General features: G+C 47.6%; 1 protein-coding gene across 44 annotated transcripts in view; it reads right to left on the bottom strand.

Moving 5' to 3' along the window:
* Positions 1-19,600, bottom strand: part of nav3 (neuron navigator 3) — a 242,182-nt gene that overhangs the window by 148,565 nt on the left and 74,017 nt on the right. For all 44 annotated transcript variants that reach the window (XM_090201028.1, XM_090201029.1, XM_090201036.1 and 41 more), the window contains exons 2-3: positions 17,338-17,455; positions 16,344-16,396 (exon numbers count right to left, since the gene is read on the bottom strand). In XM_090201028.1, the coding sequence (XP_090057154.1) occupies positions 16,344-16,396; positions 17,338-17,455 (171 nt within the window). The remainder of the gene's footprint in view (positions 1-16,343; positions 16,397-17,337; positions 17,456-19,600) is intronic.

The following is a 19,600-nucleotide window of genomic DNA, read 5'->3' as shown; positions in this document are numbered from 1 at the left end:
CTCAGAGAAGCCATGCCGCCTGTACTGCCACTAACTCAGTGCTATGCTAAGAGTGCTTCAAAAGCTGGCAGGGACCCATGTAAGCTAGTTTACTTTCCAAACCTGTTCCATTGAGTTTGAACACTGTCAGAACAGAAGGGGGAACACAGCACACCCGGCTGTGGTGGTGATGGGCCATAAATTCCTGTGGGCCCTTGTCTAATGAGTGTAATGAGCAAGCCGATGATTTAGGCTAGAACGTCACATAACTGAGATGCTTTACAGCATGATGGTGCTTTAATCACTGTAGTCAGGCCTGGGCTTTGAACTCCACATGTTAACAGGCCGACAAGGCCTCCTCTCGCTCTGAAACTGAAAACAGCTGAGGGAAACAGAGAGGTTTTAGGGGGAGAATAAACTTGACCAAGACCATTTATTTGTTTGGTCTTGATGTATTTGGCTCTTAAGGGGAGGGGTTTCTGGTTTAAAGAGGCAATCTGCCATCGAAACAACCACAAGGCAGCCCCCCTGCCTCTGTTTTGGTGAAAAGCTGAGGGATAGGCCTGGAGAAATGTAACCACTCTCAAATTCACAGACAGAGCTATGGATGCAAGGACTGATCAAAGAAATCACAATTATATTTTTACGCATGTTTTGAGGCTTACAGTGTTTGTTTACATTTACAATGTTTACAAACATTGGAGTAAAACAAGGTTATATTTGGGGTTCTGATGGGGTACGACAGTTGAAAGAAGGTCATGAGGCATTTAGAAGTTATTCCTATTGATTCTTGAAGAATATATCTAATTCATTTAGAAGTCCAAAAATGGATGAAGCAAACTACAGATGGCCCCTTTAAGGCTTTTTGTGACGTATGTTACAGCAAAGGTGAGGCAGTTGGTGCTTTCACTCTCTGCTGCCTGCCGCTTCTGAAACCAACCTGAAAGGAAGTGGCTCATGCCCTCCCCCAACGGCACACCATCGTTCTCCATTAACGTTCCCCCTCTTTTCCTTTCTCTCTCTTATCCCTCCATCACCTCAGCAGTCGGCTCTAGAGGGGGCTGACATGCTGCCTTTTCCATCGATCCCCAACCCCCTTCAGAGCAGGCCCATCACCCTCCATGCATCCAAAGTAGGAGACAGCTGATAAGCCATGAATAAAAATGGAGTCTCTCAAGCGGTCTACTGGCATTGATAGGCACGGCTGGCACAAAGGACTGGCACAAACAACTGACACAAACGACTGGCACATTACAGCAGAGGGGGCTTCGTTACCACATCATCCCAGGGTAATCAAATCCAATGTAAGGAGCCGGCTCCAATCTAATATCAGTGTGTGTGTGAGGATAGTGTGTGTGTGAGGGTTAATCTAATATCAGTCAAGCTCCGGATGCTCCGGATGGTGGGTGTGTGAGGATAAATGTGGTTATTGCATATTTTAGTTACTCAATACAGATTTTGGGTGACAGTCCTAATCATCTCCACTGACTGGTTATTTCATACAGCTGTCAGATAGGGCAAGTTTTACACAAACCTTGGAAACTTGGGAAATATACAGTCTCTCTCCTATGTTAATGCACTTGTGTTTTACTTGATTTCCCCTGTTTCTCAGTGTGAAGAGGACTTCATTAATAGTCATGTATTTTGCAGCTTTAGCAGAGAGGGCAAGCTTCTTATTGGGGCTGGAGAATTCCTACATTGAATCGTCTTGCTGTATGTTTTCAAATGAAAACTTTATTCCACCATTGTATTAATTCCACCATTGTATTAATTCCACCATTGTATTAATTTTCTTGAAGACAAATACAGAAACACAGGGAACTCTGGTCTGCAAAAATACAACCCGGTTCAAAAATACACAAATAGAATAGCCAAGAGGATTTTTTTTCAGACATTAAAATTAATTCAGCATTAGTATAATGCGTCAACCAGTAGCATCCACAGCTTGGTAGCTAAGAATTCACCACTACCACTATGACTTCATCATACGTGAGCCCAGCAGTGCAACAATGCGGGAGGACGTTGTTGTCGACAGGCTACAATGGGAGCTCTGTCTATCGTGTCTGAGGCTCTTCACAGAGCCAAACTAGAAACTGTGGGTGCATCCCAAATAGCATCTCTATTACATAAATAGTGCACTACGTTTGACCAGGGTGCCATTTAGGATGAATCCCATGTCCCTGCTCCAGGGCTGAGATTGTAGACTTTAGAGGAAAGGACATTGTGACGATCCTCAACAATTGATTGAAGCGGTGACACTACCCCTGTCACATTGAAGGTGATTGAGAGGGTGGCTGTGTCGAGACGGTTAAAGGCAGAATGGAACGATAATAAAAGTCGCAAGAAAAAGTGAAGGGTCTTTTTCAGAGCTGAAATCTCTTGGAGCGTAAATGGACTGTCCATAAAAAAAGTATTTTGGGAAGTGTACCATATTTATGGAGAACACGAGGGAAAGAGAGATGGAGGCAGAAAGGGGAGAGAGAGAAAGAGAGAGCGACTGAGACAGATGGAGGCGGTCAGGAACTTCAGCTTTGTGAAGGAGAGAACAGAGATAGATCAAAGGTTAGCAATCCCCTGGCAGAACCTTTTTAACAGGTCAGCTGTTTCCCCTTTTAACAGGACATCCGTCGAGCCCTCTTTTTTTATAATGAGAGATTAAAAGGGTCCATGTGGGGTACAACTGACATAACAGGCCTGTAGGTGTTCCCTCGTCAGTTCTAGAATAGTCTACTGTGTAGACACATGAAAGGGTTGCCCCCACCCCCCCAAAAAATGTCCTCCCATGGCCTTCATGTAGGAAGAATGGAAATTGGATGAGGGTTTGGAGCAAATCCATGGCAATGAGCAATGAGATAGAAACTCGAACTCGAACAGAGATGCACAGCTTCAATCCTCCACAGACCAGCTGATTTTCATTCATTTAACTAGGCACATATTTCTACCTGGGAGAGGTGTGTGAGCTGCCAATGGATAACATTCATCAAGTAAGTGGGAGAGAGAAAGGAAAAGCAGCAGGACTGTAGAATACGACGGCCAGAGTTGTGACTAGAGAATGATCCTATCCAACTGCATTTATAGTCGGTGAAAACACTGTTCCAACTATCCAGCTGCTCACGGCAACTTCAGGTCAATTATCTATTCCAGGGGAATTCAACTCTTGCCCTACGAGGTCCAGGGTACTGCTGGTTTTTCTGGTCAACCTGATAATTAATTGCACCCAGCTGGTATCCCAGGTCTAAATCAGTCTCTGGTAAGAGGGGAACAATAACAACAAGTAGTGGAACTGGCTTTGAGGTCCAGATTTGAATGAGAGGGATATGTGGCATCATAGTGACACCCAGGGACACTCCCCAGCCTCGCGTCATGAACCTTCATATGTCACATCATTACCAGACCAACTGATCCTCATCTCATAAGAATAGTATTGACAGCTGGAGCTGGCAAATCCAATAACCGACCGGTGCAATAAAACAGGGCAGATGTTGAACAGTGTAGCCACAAAGGAACTCACGCCTACACTTCACACCAGGTATACACGATCCATCGGAGAGTGCTAATACCAGACTGTATTAACAATGACAGTGTCGGGCGAACGAGGTTAATGGGATGGGCGCATGCTGCGTGTCCCTCAACCGTCCGTCTTGCACACTGCCAACAGATTGGCCCCAGATGGTGCCGGGCTGCTTCACGAGTCCTTAACCAACACCTAACTCTGTTATACCTTCCATGTGACCATTGGACCATGTGACCATTGGACCATGTGACCATTGGACCATGTGCCGGGAGAAGGAACCAACCAACCTCACTTCAACTGACTAATGCAGCCTGAGGCTTTCTCTGAGGGAAAATACTAGGTTAGTGCTGCTCATGGAAAGTGACTAATGCAGCCTGAGGCTTTCTGAGGGAAACTACTAGGTTAAAGTGCTGCTGGGGGAAAGTGACTAATGCAGCCTGAGGCTTTCTGAGGGAAACTACTAGGTTAAAGTGCTGCTGGGGGAAAGTGACTAATGCAGCCTGAGGCTTTCTGAGGGAAACTACTAGGTTAAAGTGCTGCTCAGGGAAAGTGACTAATGCAGCCTGAGGCTCTCTGAGGGAAACTACTAGGGTAGTGCTGCTCAGGGAAAGTGACTAATGCAGCCTGAGGCTCTCTGAGGGAAACTACTAGGTTAAAGTGCTGCTGGGGGAAAGTGACGAATGCAGCCTGAGGCTCTCTCTGAGGGAAACTACTAGGTTAAAGTGCTGCTGGGGGAAAGTGACTAATGCAGCCTGAGGCTCTCTGAGGGAAACTACTAGGTTAAAGTGCTGCTGGGGGAAAGTGACTAATGCAGCCTGAGGCTCTCTCTGAGGGAAACTACTAGGGTAGTGCTGCTGGGGGAAAGTGACTAATGCAGCCTGAGGCTCTCTCTGAGGGAAACTACTAGGGTAGTGCTGCTCAGGGAAAGTGACTAATGCAGCCTGAGGCTCTCTCTGAGGGAAACTACTAGGTTAAAGTGCTGCTGGGGGAAAGTGACTAATGCAGCCTGAGGCTCTCTGAGGGAAACTACTAGGTTAAAGTGCTGCTGGGGGAAAGTGACTAATGCAGCCTGAGGCTCTCTCTGAGGGAAACTACTAGGGTAGTGCTGCTCAGGGAAAGTGACTAATGCAGCCTGAGGCTCTCTGAGGGAAACTACTAGGTTAAAGTGCTGCTGGGGGAAAGTGACTAATGCAGCCTGAGGCTCTCTCTGAGGGAAACTACTAGGTTAAAGTGCTGCTGGGGGAAAGTGACTAATGCAGCCTGAGGCTCTCTGAGGGAAACTACTAGGTTAAAGTGCTGCTGGGGGAAAGTGACTAATGCAGCCTGAGGCTCTCTGAGGGAAACTACTAGGTTAAAGTGCTGCTGGGGGAAAGTGACTAATGCAGCCTGAGGCTCTCTCTGAGGGAAAATACTAGGTTAAAGTGCTGCTGGGGGAAAGTGACTAATGCAGCCTGAGGCTTTCTCTGAGGGAAACTACTAGGGTAGTGCTGCTCAGGGAAAGTGACTAATGCAGCCTGAGGCTCTCTGAGGGAAACTACTAGGTTAAAGTGCTGCTGGGGGAAAGTGACTAATGCAGCCTGAGGCTCTCTGAGGGAAACTACTAGGTTAAAGTGCTGCTGGGGGAAAGTGACTAATGCAGCCTGAGGCTCTCTCTGAGGGAAACTACTAGGTTAAAGTGCTGCTCAGGGAAAGTGACTAATGCAGCCTGAGGCTCTCTGAGGGAAACTACTAGGTTAAAGTGCTGCTGGGGGAAAGTGACTAATGCAGCCTGAGGCTCTCTGAGGGAAACTACTAGGTTAAAGTGCTGCTGGGGGAAAGTGACTAATGCAGCCTGAGGCTCTCTCTGAGGGAAACTACTAGGTTAAAGTGCTGCTGGGGGAAAGTGACTAATGCAGCCTGAGGCTCTCTCTGAGGGAAACTACTAGGTTAAAGTGCTGCTCAGGGAAAGTGACTAATGCAGCCTGAGGCTCTCTCTGAGGGAAACTACTAGGTTAAAGTGCTGCTGGGGGAAAGTGACTAATGCAGCCTGAGGCTCTCTCTGAGGGAAACTACTAGGTTAAAGTGCTGCTGGGGGAAAGTGACTAATGCAGCCTGAGGCTCTCTGAGGGAAACTACTAGGTTAAAGTGCTGCTCAGGGAAAGTGACTAATGCAGCCTGAGGCTCTCTGAGGGAAACTACTAGGTTAAAGTGCTGCTGGGGGAAAGTGACGAATGCAGCCTGAGGCTCTCTCTGAGGGAAACTACTAGGTTAAAGTGCTGCTGGGGGAAAGTGACTAATGCAGCCTGAGGCTCTCTGAGGGAAACTACTAGGTTAAAGTGCTGCTGGGGGAAAGTGACTAATGCAGCCTGAGGCTCTCTCTGAGGGAAACTACTAGGGTAGTGCTGCTGGGGGAAAGTGACTAATGCAGCCTGAGGCTCTCTCTGAGGGAAACTACTAGGGTAGTGCTGCTCAGGGAAAGTGACTAATGCAGCCTGAGGCTCTCTCTGAGGGAAACTACTAGGTTAAAGTGCTGCTGGGGGAAAGTGACTAATGCAGCCTGAGGCTCTCTGAGGGAAACTACTAGGTTAAAGTGCTGCTGGGGGAAAGTGACTAATGCAGCCTGAGGCTCTCTCTGAGGGAAACTACTAGGGTAGTGCTGCTCAGGGAAAGTGACTAATGCAGCCTGAGGCTCTCTGAGGGAAACTACTAGGTTAAAGTGCTGCTGGGGGAAAGTGACTAATGCAGCCTGAGGCTCTCTCTGAGGGAAACTACTAGGTTAAAGTGCTGCTGGGGGAAAGTGACTAATGCAGCCTGAGGCTCTCTGAGGGAAACTACTAGGTTAAAGTGCTGCTGGGGGAAAGTGACTAATGCAGCCTGAGGCTCTCTGAGGGAAACTACTAGGTTAAAGTGCTGCTGGGGGAAAGTGACTAATGCAGCCTGAGGCTCTCTCTGAGGGAAAATACTAGGTTAAAGTGCTGCTGGGGGAAAGTGACTAATGCAGCCTGAGGCTTTCTCTGAGGGAAACTACTAGGGTAGTGCTGCTCAGGGAAAGTGACTAATGCAGCCTGAGGCTCTCTGAGGGAAACTACTAGGTTAAAGTGCTGCTGGGGGAAAGTGACTAATGCAGCCTGAGGCTCTCTGAGGGAAACTACTAGGTTAAAGTGCTGCTGGGGGAAAGTGACTAATGCAGCCTGAGGCTCTCTCTGAGGGAAACTACTAGGTTAAAGTGCTGCTCAGGGAAAGTGACTAATGCAGCCTGAGGCTCTCTGAGGGAAACTACTAGGTTAAAGTGCTGCTGGGGGAAAGTGACTAATGCAGCCTGAGGCTCTCTGAGGGAAACTACTAGGTTAAAGTGCTGCTGGGGGAAAGTGACTAATGCAGCCTGAGGCTCTCTCTGAGGGAAACTACTAGGTTAAAGTGCTGCTGGGGGAAAGTGACTAATGCAGCCTGAGGCTCTCTCTGAGGGAAACTACTAGGTTAAAGTGCTGCTCAGGGAAAGTGACTAATGCAGCCTGAGGCTCTCTCTGAGGGAAACTACTAGGTTAAAGTGCTGCTGGGGGAAAGTGACTAATGCAGCCTGAGGCTCTCTCTGAGGGAAACTACTAGGTTAAAGTGCTGCTGGGGGAAAGTGACTAATGCAGCCTGAGGCTCTCTGAGGGAAACTACTAGGTTAAAGTGCTGCTGGGGGAAAGTGACTAATGCAGCCTGAGGCTCTCTGAGGGAAACTACTAGGTTAAAGTGCTGCTGGGGGAAAGTGACTAATGCAGCCTGAGGCTCTCTCTGAGGGAAAATACTAGGTTAAAGTGCTGCTGGGGGAAAGTGACTAATGCAGCCTGAGGCTTTCTCTGAGGGAAACTACTAGGGTAGTGCTGCTCAGGGAAAGTGACTAATGCAGCCTGAGGCTCTCTGAGGGAAACTACTAGGTTAAAGTGCTGCTGGGGGAAAGTGACTAATGCAGCCTGAGGCTCTCTGAGGGAAACTACTAGGTTAAAGTGCTGCTGGGGGAAAGTGACTAATGCAGCCTGAGGCTCTCTCTGAGGGAAACTACTAGGTTAAAGTGCTGCTCAGGGAAAGTGACTAATGCAGCCCGAGGCTCTCTGAGGGAAACTACTAGGTTAAAGTGCTGCTGGGGGAAAGTGACTAATGCAGCCTGAGGCTCTCTGAGGGAAACTACTAGGTTAAAGTGCTGCTGGGGGAAAGTGACTAATGCAGCCTGAGGCTCTCTGAGGGAAACTACTAGGTTAAAGTGCTGCTGGGGGAAAGTGACTAATGCAGCCTGAGGCTCTCTGAGGGAAACTACTAGGTTAAAGTGCTGCTGGGGGAAAGTGACTAATGCAGCCTGAGGCTCTCTCTGAGGGAAAATACTAGGTTAAAGTGCTGCTGGGGGAAAGTGACTAATGCAGCCTGAGGCTTTCTCTGAGGGAAACTACTAGGGTAGTGCTGCTCAGGGAAAGTGACTAATGCAGCCTGAGGCTCTCTGAGGGAAACTACTAGGTTAAAGTGCTGCTGGGGGAAAGTGACTAATGCAGCCTGAGGCTCTCTGAGGGAAACTACTAGGTTAAAGTGCTGCTGGGGGAAAGTGACTAATGCAGCCTGAGGCTCTCTCTGAGGGAAACTACTAGGTTAAAGTGCTGCTCAGGGAAAGTGACTAATGCAGCCCGAGGCTCTCTGAGGGAAACTACTAGGTTAAAGTGCTGCTGGGGGAAAGTGACTAATGCAGCCTGAGGCTCTCTGAGGGAAACTACTAGGTTAAAGTGCTGCTGGGGGAAAGTGACTAATGCAGCCTGAGGCTTTCTCTGAGGGAAACTACTAGGTTAAAGTGCTGCTCAGGGAAAGTGACTAATGCAGCCTGAGGCTCTCTCTGAGGGAAACTACTAGGTTAAAGTGCTGCTGGGGGAAAGTGACTAATGCAGCCTGAGGCTCTCTGAGGGAAACTACTAGGTTAAAGTGCTGCTGGGGGAAAGTGACTAATGCAGCCTGAGGCTCTCTGAGGGAAACTACTAGGGTAGTGCTGCTCAGGGAAAGTGACTAATGCAGCCTGAGGCTCTCTGAGGGAAAATACTAGGTTAAAATGCTGCTCATGGAAAGTGACTAATGCAGCCTGAGGCTCTCTCTGAGGGAAACTACTAGGTTAAAGTGCTGCTCGGGGAAAGTGACTAATGCAGCCTGAGGCTCTCTCTGAGGGAAACTACTAGGTTAAAGTGCTGCTCATGGAAAGTGACTAATGCAGCCTGAGGCTCTCTCTGAGGGAAACTACTAGGTTAAAGTGCTGCTGGGGGAAAGTGACTAATGCAGCCTGAGGCTCTCTCTGAGGGAAAATACTAGGTTAAAGTGCTGCTGGGGGAAAGTGACTAATGCAGCCTGAGGCTCTCTGAGGGAAACTACTAGGTTAAAGTGCTGCTCGGGGAAAGTGACTAATGCAGCCTGAGGCTCTCTCTGAGGGAAACTACTAGGTTAAAGTGCTGCTCAGGGAAAGTGACTAATGCAGCCTGAGGCTCTCTGAGGGAAACTACTAGGTTAAAGTGCTGCTGGGGGAAAGTGACTAATGCAGCCTGAGGCTCTCTGAGGGAAACTACTAGGGTAGTGCTGCTCGGGGAAAGTGACTAATGCAGCCTGAGGCTCTCTGAGGGAAACTACTAGGTTAAAGTGCTGCTGGGGGAAAGTGACTAATGCAGCCTGAGGCTCTCTGAGGGAAACTACTAGGGTAGTGCTGCTCAGGGAAAGTGACTAATGCAGCCTGAGGCTCTCTGAGGGAAACTACTAGGTTAAAGTGCTGCTGGGGGAAAGTGACTAATGCAGCCTGAGGCTCTCTGAGGGAAACTACTAGGTTAAAGTGCTGCTCAGGGAAAGTGACTAATGCAGCCTGAGGCTCTCTCTGAGGGAAACTACTAGGTTAAAGTGCTGCTGGGGGAAAGTGACTAATGCAGCCTGAGGCTCTCTGAGGGAAACTACTAGGTTAAAGTGCTGCTGGGGGAAAGTGACTAATGCAGCCTGAGGCTCTCTCTGAGGGAAACTACTAGGTTAAAGTGCTGCTGGGGGAAAGTGACTAATGCAGCCTGAGGCTTTCTCTGAGGGAAACTACTAGGTTAAAGTGCTGCTGGGGGAAAGTGACTAATGCAGCCTGAGGCTCTCTCTGAGGGAAACTACTAGGTTAAAGTGCTGCTGGGGGAAAGTGACTAATGCAGCCTGAGGCTTTATCTGAGGGAAACTACTAGGGTAGTGCTGCTCAGGGAAAGTGACTAATGCAGCCTGAGGCTCTCTGAGGGAAACTACTAGGTTAAAGTGCTGCTGGGGGAAAGTGACTAATGCAGCCTGAGGCTCTCTCTGAGGGAAACTACTAGGTTAAAGTGCTGCTGGGGGAAAGTGACTAATGCAGCCTGAGGCTCTCTGAGGGAAACTACTAGGTTAAAGTGCTGCTCAGGGAAAGTGACTAATGCAGCCTGAGGCTCTCTCTGAGGGAAACTACTAGGTTAAAGTGCTGCTGGGGGAAAGTGACTAATGCAGCCTGAGGCTCTCTGAGGGAAACTACTAGGTTAAAGTGCTGCTGGGGGAAAGTGACTAATGCAGCCTGAGGCTCTCTCTGAGGGAAACTACTAGGTTAAAGTGCTGCTGGGGGAAAGTGACTAATGCAGCCTGAGGCTTTCTCTGAGGGAAACTACTAGGTTAAAGTGCTGCTGGGGGAAAGTGACTAATGCAGCCTGAGGCTCTCTGAGGGAAACTACTAGGTTAAAGTGCTGCTGGGGGAAAGTGACTAATGCAGCCTGAGGCTCTCTGAGGGAAACTACTAGGTTAAAGTGCTGCTCGGGGAAAGTGACTAATGCAGCCTGAGGCTCTCTCTGAGGGAAACTACTAGGTTAAAGTGCTGCTCAGGGAAAGTGACTAATGCAGCCTGAGGCTCTCTCTGAGGGAAACTACTAGGTTAAAGTGCTGCTGGGGGAAAGTGACTAATGCAGCCTGAGGCTCTCTGAGGGAAACTACTAGGTTAAAGTGCTGCTGGGGGAAAGTGACTAATGCAGCCTGAGGCTCTCTGAGGGAAACTACTAGGTTAAAGTGCTGCTCAGGGAAAGTGACTAATGCAGCCTGAGGCTCTCTGAGGGAAACTACTAGGGTAGTGCTGCTCGGGGAAAGTGACTAATGCAGCCTGAGGCTTTCTCTGAGGGAAAGTACTAGGTTAAAGTGCTGCTCGGGGAAAGTGACTAATGCAGCCTGAGGCTCTCTGAGGGAAACTACTAGGGTAGTGCTGCTCAGGGAAACTGACTAATGCAGCCTGAGGCTCTCTCTGAGGGAAACTACTAGGTTAAAGTGCTGCTGGGGGAAAGTGACTAATGCAGCCTGAGGCTCTCTGAGGGAAACTACTAGGTTAAAGTGCTGCTGGGGGAAAGTGACTAATGCAGCCTGAGGCTCTCTCTGAGGGAAACTACTAGGTTAAAGTGCTGCTGGGGGAAAGTGACTAATGCAGCCTGAGGCTTTCTCTGAGGGAAACTACTAGGTTAAAGTGCTGCTGGGGGAAAGTGACTAATGCAGCCTGAGGCTCTCTGAGGGAAACTACTAGGTTAAAGTGCTGCTGGGGGAAAGTGACTAATGCAGCCTGAGGCTCTCTGAGGGAAACTACTAGGTTAAAGTGCTGCTCGGGGAAAGTGACTAATGCAGCCTGAGGCTCTCTCTGAGGGAAACTACTAGGTTAAAGTGCTGCTCAGGGAAAGTGACTAATGCAGCCTGAGGCTCTCTCTGAGGGAAACTACTAGGTTAAAGTGCTGCTGGGGGAAAGTGACTAATGCAGCCTGAGGCTCTCTGAGGGAAACTACTAGGTTAAAGTGCTGCTGGGGGAAAGTGACTAATGCAGCCTGAGGCTCTCTGAGGGAAACTACTAGGTTAAAGTGCTGCTCAGGGAAAGCTGGCATCACTGCCTCAAGTCTCTGTGAAAATAAAGATAATCACTTTATTATCCCCACGGGGAAAGTTTGTTTACGGCTCTGTGCATACATTAAAACACATCATCAAGCATAGACGAAGGACATATGGAAACAATTACTGACAACTAATTCAATCATAATATATATTTTTTAAAATTCTTGAGCGATTCTATGATTCATCTGTAAAACTATACATCAGTACAGTGCCAACTACAGAGACACTGGGGCTTCTTAGACTCCAGCGACTTCAGAAGGACAGTGAACTGAGTCCACGTCATGTCTGCGTTCCGCTGGTGTGCTGCGGTTGACTAGCGACGCCAGAAATGAGCTTTATCTTTCTGCTGAACAGAGCCTTTTACGATCCAGGCTGTCATTCTCTGTCAGACCATCATTTCTTCACCAACGACTAAAGAAGAAGAAGGAAACTGCTCCGTTCAAGGGCCCTGTTTGTGCACATCTAAGTCCCCTGGCTGCTCCATTTACAATTAGAGAAGTGTCGCTGTCAGAAAGCCTTAGGTTTAACAGTGGAAGAGAAGCGTGAAACATGCCGTGAGATGAAAGAGACGCTTAAAAGACGCGGAGCTCCGACGTGATGTCTTAATGAACAGCGTGTGAGTTCCTCCCCACATGGCTAACCCAGTGTAAAGAGACATAATCAGGCTGTAATCCCTTTACACTGCCTTGTCCATGAGAGAATCTCAATGGCATTTTCTTGATTCATCGCCTCCTCTCTCCTCGCCTCCTTCTCAAAACCCGTTGGATGAAATGGGCAGAGGAACCTGCCCTCTGACCATCTCATCCAATGGGTTTTGAGGAGACCAACAAAAAAAACACCCAGGAGACATGTACTTACTATGACTGAGATATGTGGTTTTCCCACCAAACGATTTTAAGATTAATGCACTAACTGTAAGTGCCTCTGAGCGGCTGCTAAATGACTCAAGTGTAAATGAGAGAGGATGTGCTAGGAAACACATTTGAGATTCTTCTTCTCTTGTTTGGCTCAGCCTGCCTCTGAAGAGAGCTCGTCCAGTCTCCCCACTGAGACAATATTGTACTGCGGGTCAGGATGTGGTCTACAGAAACTCCCAGTCTCAGTTCCCAGCAAACCCAACCCCAAAACACCCCAAGCGGCATGTTTGGAGAAAGGCTTGCTCGGAATTCCAGAATCGACCACCGAGAATGGCATGCCCCTTGGAATCGCCACCATCCCTCACATGTAAAGTATTCAAGGTTTCCTCCCACATTTCTCCCCCCTGGTACCCCAATTGGCAGGGATGCCCTACCTCTTGCTTTTTCACTAATGGAGAACAAATGTGTTGGGGTCAATTGATGCTCACTACTGGCTAGCTGGCCTTAGATGAGCGTTTAGCCACTTTCCAGGCAGATGAATTAGCCGACCTGAGCAGAGTCAGATCAATGGGAGAGAGTCTATTATGCAATTCAGTCGGTGAAGTATAGCTGGAGCCGTGTTGGAGAGAAGTCTGTTCCTCCGACTTCCTCAGGCAATAAGAGATGCTCCTCTCCTGCTGAAAATAGTTTATTCTGTGTTGTTCAGCTACAATCTCCAAAAAGCTCAATGAACAAGACTTAAGGAATGAGTCATTTCTCCGCTCAGTGGCGGTGATATAGACGGACTGACTCACTTTACATTAAAGAGCCCTTAGTACAGTGTAATTACTCCAGTTAGTAATGTAATTACTCAGTTTTACACTGTACTTCACCCTGTAGCTTAGGGTAAGGGTTGCTGCTGTAAGTCCTATGAAACAATGAGTAACCTGACCCTGTGGCTTAGATTAAGGGTTGCTGCTGTAGATCCTATGAAACAATGAGTAACTTCACCCTGTGGCTTAGATTACGGGTTGCTGCTGTAGGTCCTATGAAACAATGAGTAACTTCACCCTGTAGCTTAGGGTAAGGGTTGCTGCTGTAGGTCCTATGAAACAATGAGTAACTTCACCCTGTGGCTTAGATTAAGGGTTGCTGCTGTAGGTCCTATGAAACAATGAGTAACTACAATATTATTAAATTGTACTTAATAGATTTTACACAGTGATAGCAACACTAACGTAACGTGTTAGGGAATTGGACGTTTGCCTAATATGGATATCCATAGTCACTGCAATGCCATGTTAACAGTGTTCCATTTCCTTCTTCAGTTTCCCTCACATCATCCCATCCTGTCAATCGTCCACTATCAAGCTGAATGGTATGTAAAGCCATTCGGGTGCCCCTCACAGCACCTATGCTTCCCATCAACAGTTGAATGCAGGGCTCTCCAAACCTGTTCCTGGAGAGCTACCCTCCTGTAGGTTTTAACTCCAACCATGACCCTGGAGAGATACCCTCCTGTAGGTTTTAACTCCAACCCTGTTCCTTGAGAGCTACCCTCCTGTAGGTTTTCACTCCAACCCTGTTCCTGGAGAGATACCATCCTGTACGTTTTAACTTCAACCCTGTTCCTGGAGAGCTACCCTCCTGTAGGTTTTTAACTCCAACCATGTTCCTGGAGAGCTAACCTCCTGTAGGTTTTAACTCCAACCCTGTTCCTGGAGACCTACCATCCTGTAGGTTTTAACTCCAACCCTGTTCCTGGAGAAATACCCTCCTGTAGGTTTTAACTCCAACCCTGTTCCTGGAGAGCTAACCTCCTGTAGGTTTTAACTCCAACCCTGTTCCTGGAGAGATACCCTCCTGTAGGTTTTAACTCCAACCCTGTTCCTGGACAGATACCCTCCTGTAGGTTTTAACTACAACCCTGTTCCTGGAGAGCTACCATCCTGTAGGTTTTAACTCCAACCCTGTTCCTGGAGAGCTACCCTCCTGTAGGTTTTAACTCCAACCCTGTTCCTGGAGAGCTACCGTCCTGTAGGTTTTATAGCAGAGGCAACATCTGACACACTTGTGGAGCCGTGTTGCACTGAGCAGCTCCGGAGAGAGGAAAACATTGGTCCTCAGAACTGGGTGGATTTATGGCAAGCCACTGAGGGTCAAAGGGCAATTCAGGAACAACTGAGGTAACAGAGGATAATTGGAGGTGATGTGGCATACAGGTTTTCAGAGTGTGTTTTATCGCTGCAGAGTGTGTTTTATGTTCCCCCTCCATATACCCCGAGCCACAAGCAGACGTGTTTCCTCGAAGTCAAGTTCCCCTCCCCACCACAGGGGCTGGCACGCCCTCTGAGGCTCATGCTGGATCAATGGGCTTTGAGTGACTGAGACAAAGAGTGAACACACACACACACATACACACACGCACACATGCACACACACACCCCCACACACACATACACACATACACATAATTAGGCACCTCCTCCAGCACAAATCCTTTAGGGACAGGGGTGGCTGGCGTCTGGACCTGCATTTCTGTGGGCTTGTAGGGGAGAGCCCTTAGTGACCAGTGTGTCACAGTGGACCAGACCCAGCTCTAGCCACAAACACAGGGCTTTGGCCAAACACCAACCCTGTTGGGCTTACTGTAAGACAGAAGCCTGGTCTGTAATCCCCCCTCAGAATCCATTAAAACTACACTCAGACTACACGGCAATACAGCTAGCTAAGTCGATTTTAATTACACTAGTGTAAAAGATGCCAAAACAGACGGACAAAGTGAGAGAACCCACTGAATTATAGTAGTTAGATTGAGAGGTAATCGTCAAGCTGTGGGCTGTGTGCAATTAGACGTTATGCATTTAGAGTCACATCATTGAAAGAGTATATTCTTGGCTAAGAGATGTATGCAATTAGGACCATAGCAGTCAGCCTTCTGTGGTCTCTGAATAGTACTGTTAGGTTTCCTGCAAAACAATCAAACATGTTCATGACAGTACCCTGAAAGACCTACAAAACATGTCCTCAAGCATACAGACTCTCAACCTGACCAACGCTTCAAAACCATGACAGTACCCAGAAAGACCTACAAAACATGTCCTCAAGCACACAGACTCTCAACCAGACCAACGCTTCAAAACCATGACAGTACCCTGAAAGACCTACAAAACATGTCCTCAAGCACACAGACTCTCAACCAGACCAACGCTTCAAAACCATGACAGTACCCTGAAAGACCTACAAAACATGTCCTCAAGCATACAGACTCTCAACCAGACCAACGCTTCAAAACCATGACAGTACCCTGAAAGACCTACAAAACATGTCCTCAAGCACACAGACTCTCAACCAGACCAACGCTTCAAAACCATGACAGTACCCTGAAAGACCTACAAAACATGTCCTCAAGCACACAGACTCTCAACCAGACCAACGCTTCAATAGCGTGACAGTACCCTGAAAGACCTACAAAACAGGTCCTCAAGCACACAGACTCTCAACCAGACCAACGCTTCAAAACCATGACAGTACCCTGAAAGACCTACAAAACATGTCCTCAAGCACACAGACTCTCAACCAGACCAACGCTTCAAAACCATGACAGTACCCTGAAAGACCTACAAAACATGTCCTCAAGCACACAGACTCTCAACCAGACCAACGCTTCAAAACCATGACAGTACCCTGAAAGACCTACAAAACATGTCCTCAAGCACACAGACTCTCAACCAGACCAACGCTTCAATAGCGTGACAGTACCCTGAAAGACCTACAAAACAGGTCCTCAAGCACACAGACTCTCAACCAGACCAAGGCTTCAAAACCATGACAGTACCCTGAAAGACCTACAAAACATGTCCTCAAGCACACAGACTCTCAACCAGACCAACGCTTCAAAACCATGACAGTACCCTGAAAGACCTACAAAACAGGTCCTCAAGCATACAGACTCTCAACCTGACCAACGCTTCAAAACCATGACAGTACCCTGAAAGACCTACAAAACATGTCCTCAAGCACACAGACTCTCAACCAGACCAACGCTTCAATAGCGTGACAGTAAAAATAAAAGCAGAAATAATACTATCAGCTCCACAAAAAGAAAGATGAACTAGCAGACTCACCATGTGTGATTGACTCCTGGGGCTGACATTGATGTCCTCCACTTTCTCATTAGCTGGAAGAAGAACAAAAACAACAAAAAAATGAAGTGTGAAACCTTCCCACAACAAGAAGTGCCTAAACACACAGTGGAGCACCAGTGACCCTTCTGAATTAGGGGACTTCTAGTCTAGTCTAGTGGAGGAGCCCTTACAGAGCTCAGCGACAGGGGGAGCATGGATCTCTCTCGCTCTCTGTGTGTGTGTGTGATTCTGTGTGTGTGTGTGTGTGTGTGTGTGTGTGTGTGTGTGTGTGTGTGTGTGTGTGTGTGTGTGTGTGTGTGTGTAGGAATGCCCCCTGCCCAACCACGAAGCAGTGAAAGTTTGGGGAAAAGAAAAGTCTCTGCTAATTCATCAGCTGCTGCCTGAGTGTTACTGACGCGGGATCTCGGGCCATTGTCTGTTGTGGAGAGCAGGGGTAAAGTTTCAAGACAGCCCAGGAGGTGGGAAAAAGAGAGAGGCAGAGCATCAACACCAGCCTCTCTAGGCTAGCTAAAAGATACACATGGGAGACACATGGTTCAATAGAGCAGGACTAGTTTACAGTCTGTGTGTAGTGGGCTGCCAGGGCTGGAGCTCCTCTCCTGACAGAGACCAGTCGGAAATGAAGATAAAGCCTTTGTGTTCCGTCTAAATGCCTACACCGTTACGTTTTATAGCTGGGTAAATGGAGAGTTTCCCTCAGCCTAACAAGCGAGGTTAAGTCAGGAGTGTGTGTGTGTACATGTGTGTGGGTGTGTACATGTGTGTGGGTGTGCTTGTTTGCGTCTGTGCGTGTTTGTTTATATCAGTGCCTGTGTGTGTGTTTGCGTCAGTGCCTGTGTGTGTGTCTTTATAACAGAGGCTGTGTGTGTGTGTGTGTGTGTGTGTGTGTGTGTGTGTGTGTGTGTGTGTGTGTGTGTGTGTGTGTGTGTGTGTGTGTTTGCGTCAGCGAGTGTGTGAGTGTGTGTTCTCTCACCTATGATCTGGATGATTTCTGCCAGCAGAACTCCGTCAGCAATGTCTATGGTCAGGTCCTTGATGAGTCGAGGGCAGCCAGACTTGGTCAGGTAGTGGTTGGCCCAGTCTGTATAAATCTACAACATAGAGGACAATATGGGGTAAGGCTAGGATCTATAACTGTAGACAAAGAGAAAGGAGAGAGAGACCGATGGAGGCTGGCAGGATCTTCAGCTTTATCAGCGAGAGAGAGACAGAGACAGAGAGAGATATACAGAGAGCGATAGATATACAGAGAGAGAGAAAGGCAGAGAGAGAAGAGAGAGAAAGACCGAGAAAGAAAGAGAGAGAAAGAGAGAAATAGAGACAGAAAGAGAAAGAGAGAAATAGAGAGAGAGAGAGGCATAGACAAAGAGGGAGACAGAAACAGTGAGCGAAAGAGAGAGGGTGCGAGAACGAAAGAGAGAGAGAGCGAAAGAGAGAGAAAGAGAGAGAGGGAGAGAGTGAAAGTTCAACACGTTGATCTGACTAATTTAAAGATGGGAAGCTTAGTGCTTGGCATTTCCTATTTGAGGTATGAGTCAGGTTTGTTTTAGTACCGCGGTCACTGCTGACCTCGACCACACAGAATAACAAACACAGGCTTCCTTAGTCCTCCTATATCCCAGAATCAGACGGCCCAGTTCCATCTCAACATAAGTAGCACACAGCGCGCCAGTGAGTATTAACCAAACAGTGGATTCCCAATACATCTCTCCAACACAAACACAAATATTTGATCAAAGACAGACGCTCACAACATGAGGATGACTCGCTGGGTTTATGAGCTCACTCTGCAGGACTGGGAAGGAGATAAGATCAGCCTTTTAAAGAAGAGATCCGACCTGCTACTAACGCATCACCAGCGGGACGTTTAACTGCTGTTACTGAAGGTCTTTCAATAGAATCCATAAACCGAGGACGCTGCCAGTATAGTGGTATCGTGGCTAGGAAACAAAACAGCAAACGGACTTAACTTCTTTAGGAAAACAGCCCTAATGAAACATCATTATGTTGTCCTCCAGAATCACATGTATTTATTTATGTGCTATAGCACACAATATTTTACATACAGCAGGTTTTTAAAGGACCAAAGAGTGTGGTCTGCTTCATGTTTTCATTTTTGCCATGGAAAACATATTGTGATACTGGTATCATCACGGCCCTCAAACCAATAGGTTGATTTGTTAGCTATGTACTGTACTGGTGATTGAAACTAACAGCTGCAGAGATTTTGACCAGGTCTGTTAGGGGCATTACTTCTGCGGTTTATCCTTGCATTCCTACAACTCTCTTCAGGCAGTCCCCTATCTATCTCGCTGCACACTCATTTTGAGGGGATCATCTTTTCATACTATCTATCTGCCTGCAGGAGGAGGGAACCACAGGGAGGGCAGGAGGAACAAAAGTGTCCGCAGCGTTTTCATGGAAATACTCAGAGACAGAAGGGCTCTTCTTCTTCTTCTTCCCTGACAGACTTTATTTCCACTGGGTTCTCTAGGGGGTACTTTGAAAAAGGCGTACCTCAGGGGTCCGTTGTGGAGCCACTCAAAGATGCCCACGACCATACCAGAGCCTCACTCTCTTCTTGTTATCCTCAGATTAATTCAGAAAAGCGAGGGCTGTTTTTTTTCTTCATATCCTACGTGTGTTTGTTTGAGGACTCCACCAGCATGAGGAATTTTCAATGTCAAAATCCGCTTAGAAATTCAAGGGCCTCTGTGGAGGGGTTTTGTCTGTGACTTTCAGTCCACTGGTGGCCTACTAATAACGCCATTGACTGAGACTCAGTTAAAACCACTTCAATATCACCAAAGGGGCGGTTTTAAAAGGAACACTTGATAGAGAGGTTAAAAGATGTACATATATGCAGATTATAGGCACTTCACATCTACCAGCCTATGGTTCCCATTTCCCAGCAACTCCCTCATAAAAACCAAGCTCCTTATTAGGAAATGATCCCTTTTCCCCCCTCTGCCTCACACATTGCTCCCAATTAACGGTGTTTCTCTCTCTTTCAGGGAACAGGGCACGTATCCTTCAAAGACGCCTTCTTTCAAAGGTTTTGTCTGTTGTGGTTTTGTTCGCCGGTTTCTCTCTGATGAGGGAGGCATTAAAGAGAACCAGGGAGACGTGGGAAGTACCTTCATTACACACACACACACACACACACACACACACACACACACACACACACACACACACACACACACACACACACACACACACACACACACAAACAC

Source organism: Oncorhynchus mykiss, chromosome 15 (assembly GCF_057628025.1).
Source record: "Oncorhynchus mykiss isolate SJ-2025 chromosome 15, ASM5762802v1, whole genome shotgun sequence".
Classification (NCBI taxonomy): domain Eukaryota; kingdom Metazoa; phylum Chordata; class Actinopteri; order Salmoniformes; family Salmonidae; genus Oncorhynchus; species Oncorhynchus mykiss.
This window is presented reverse-complemented; position numbering and strand designations above follow the sequence as displayed.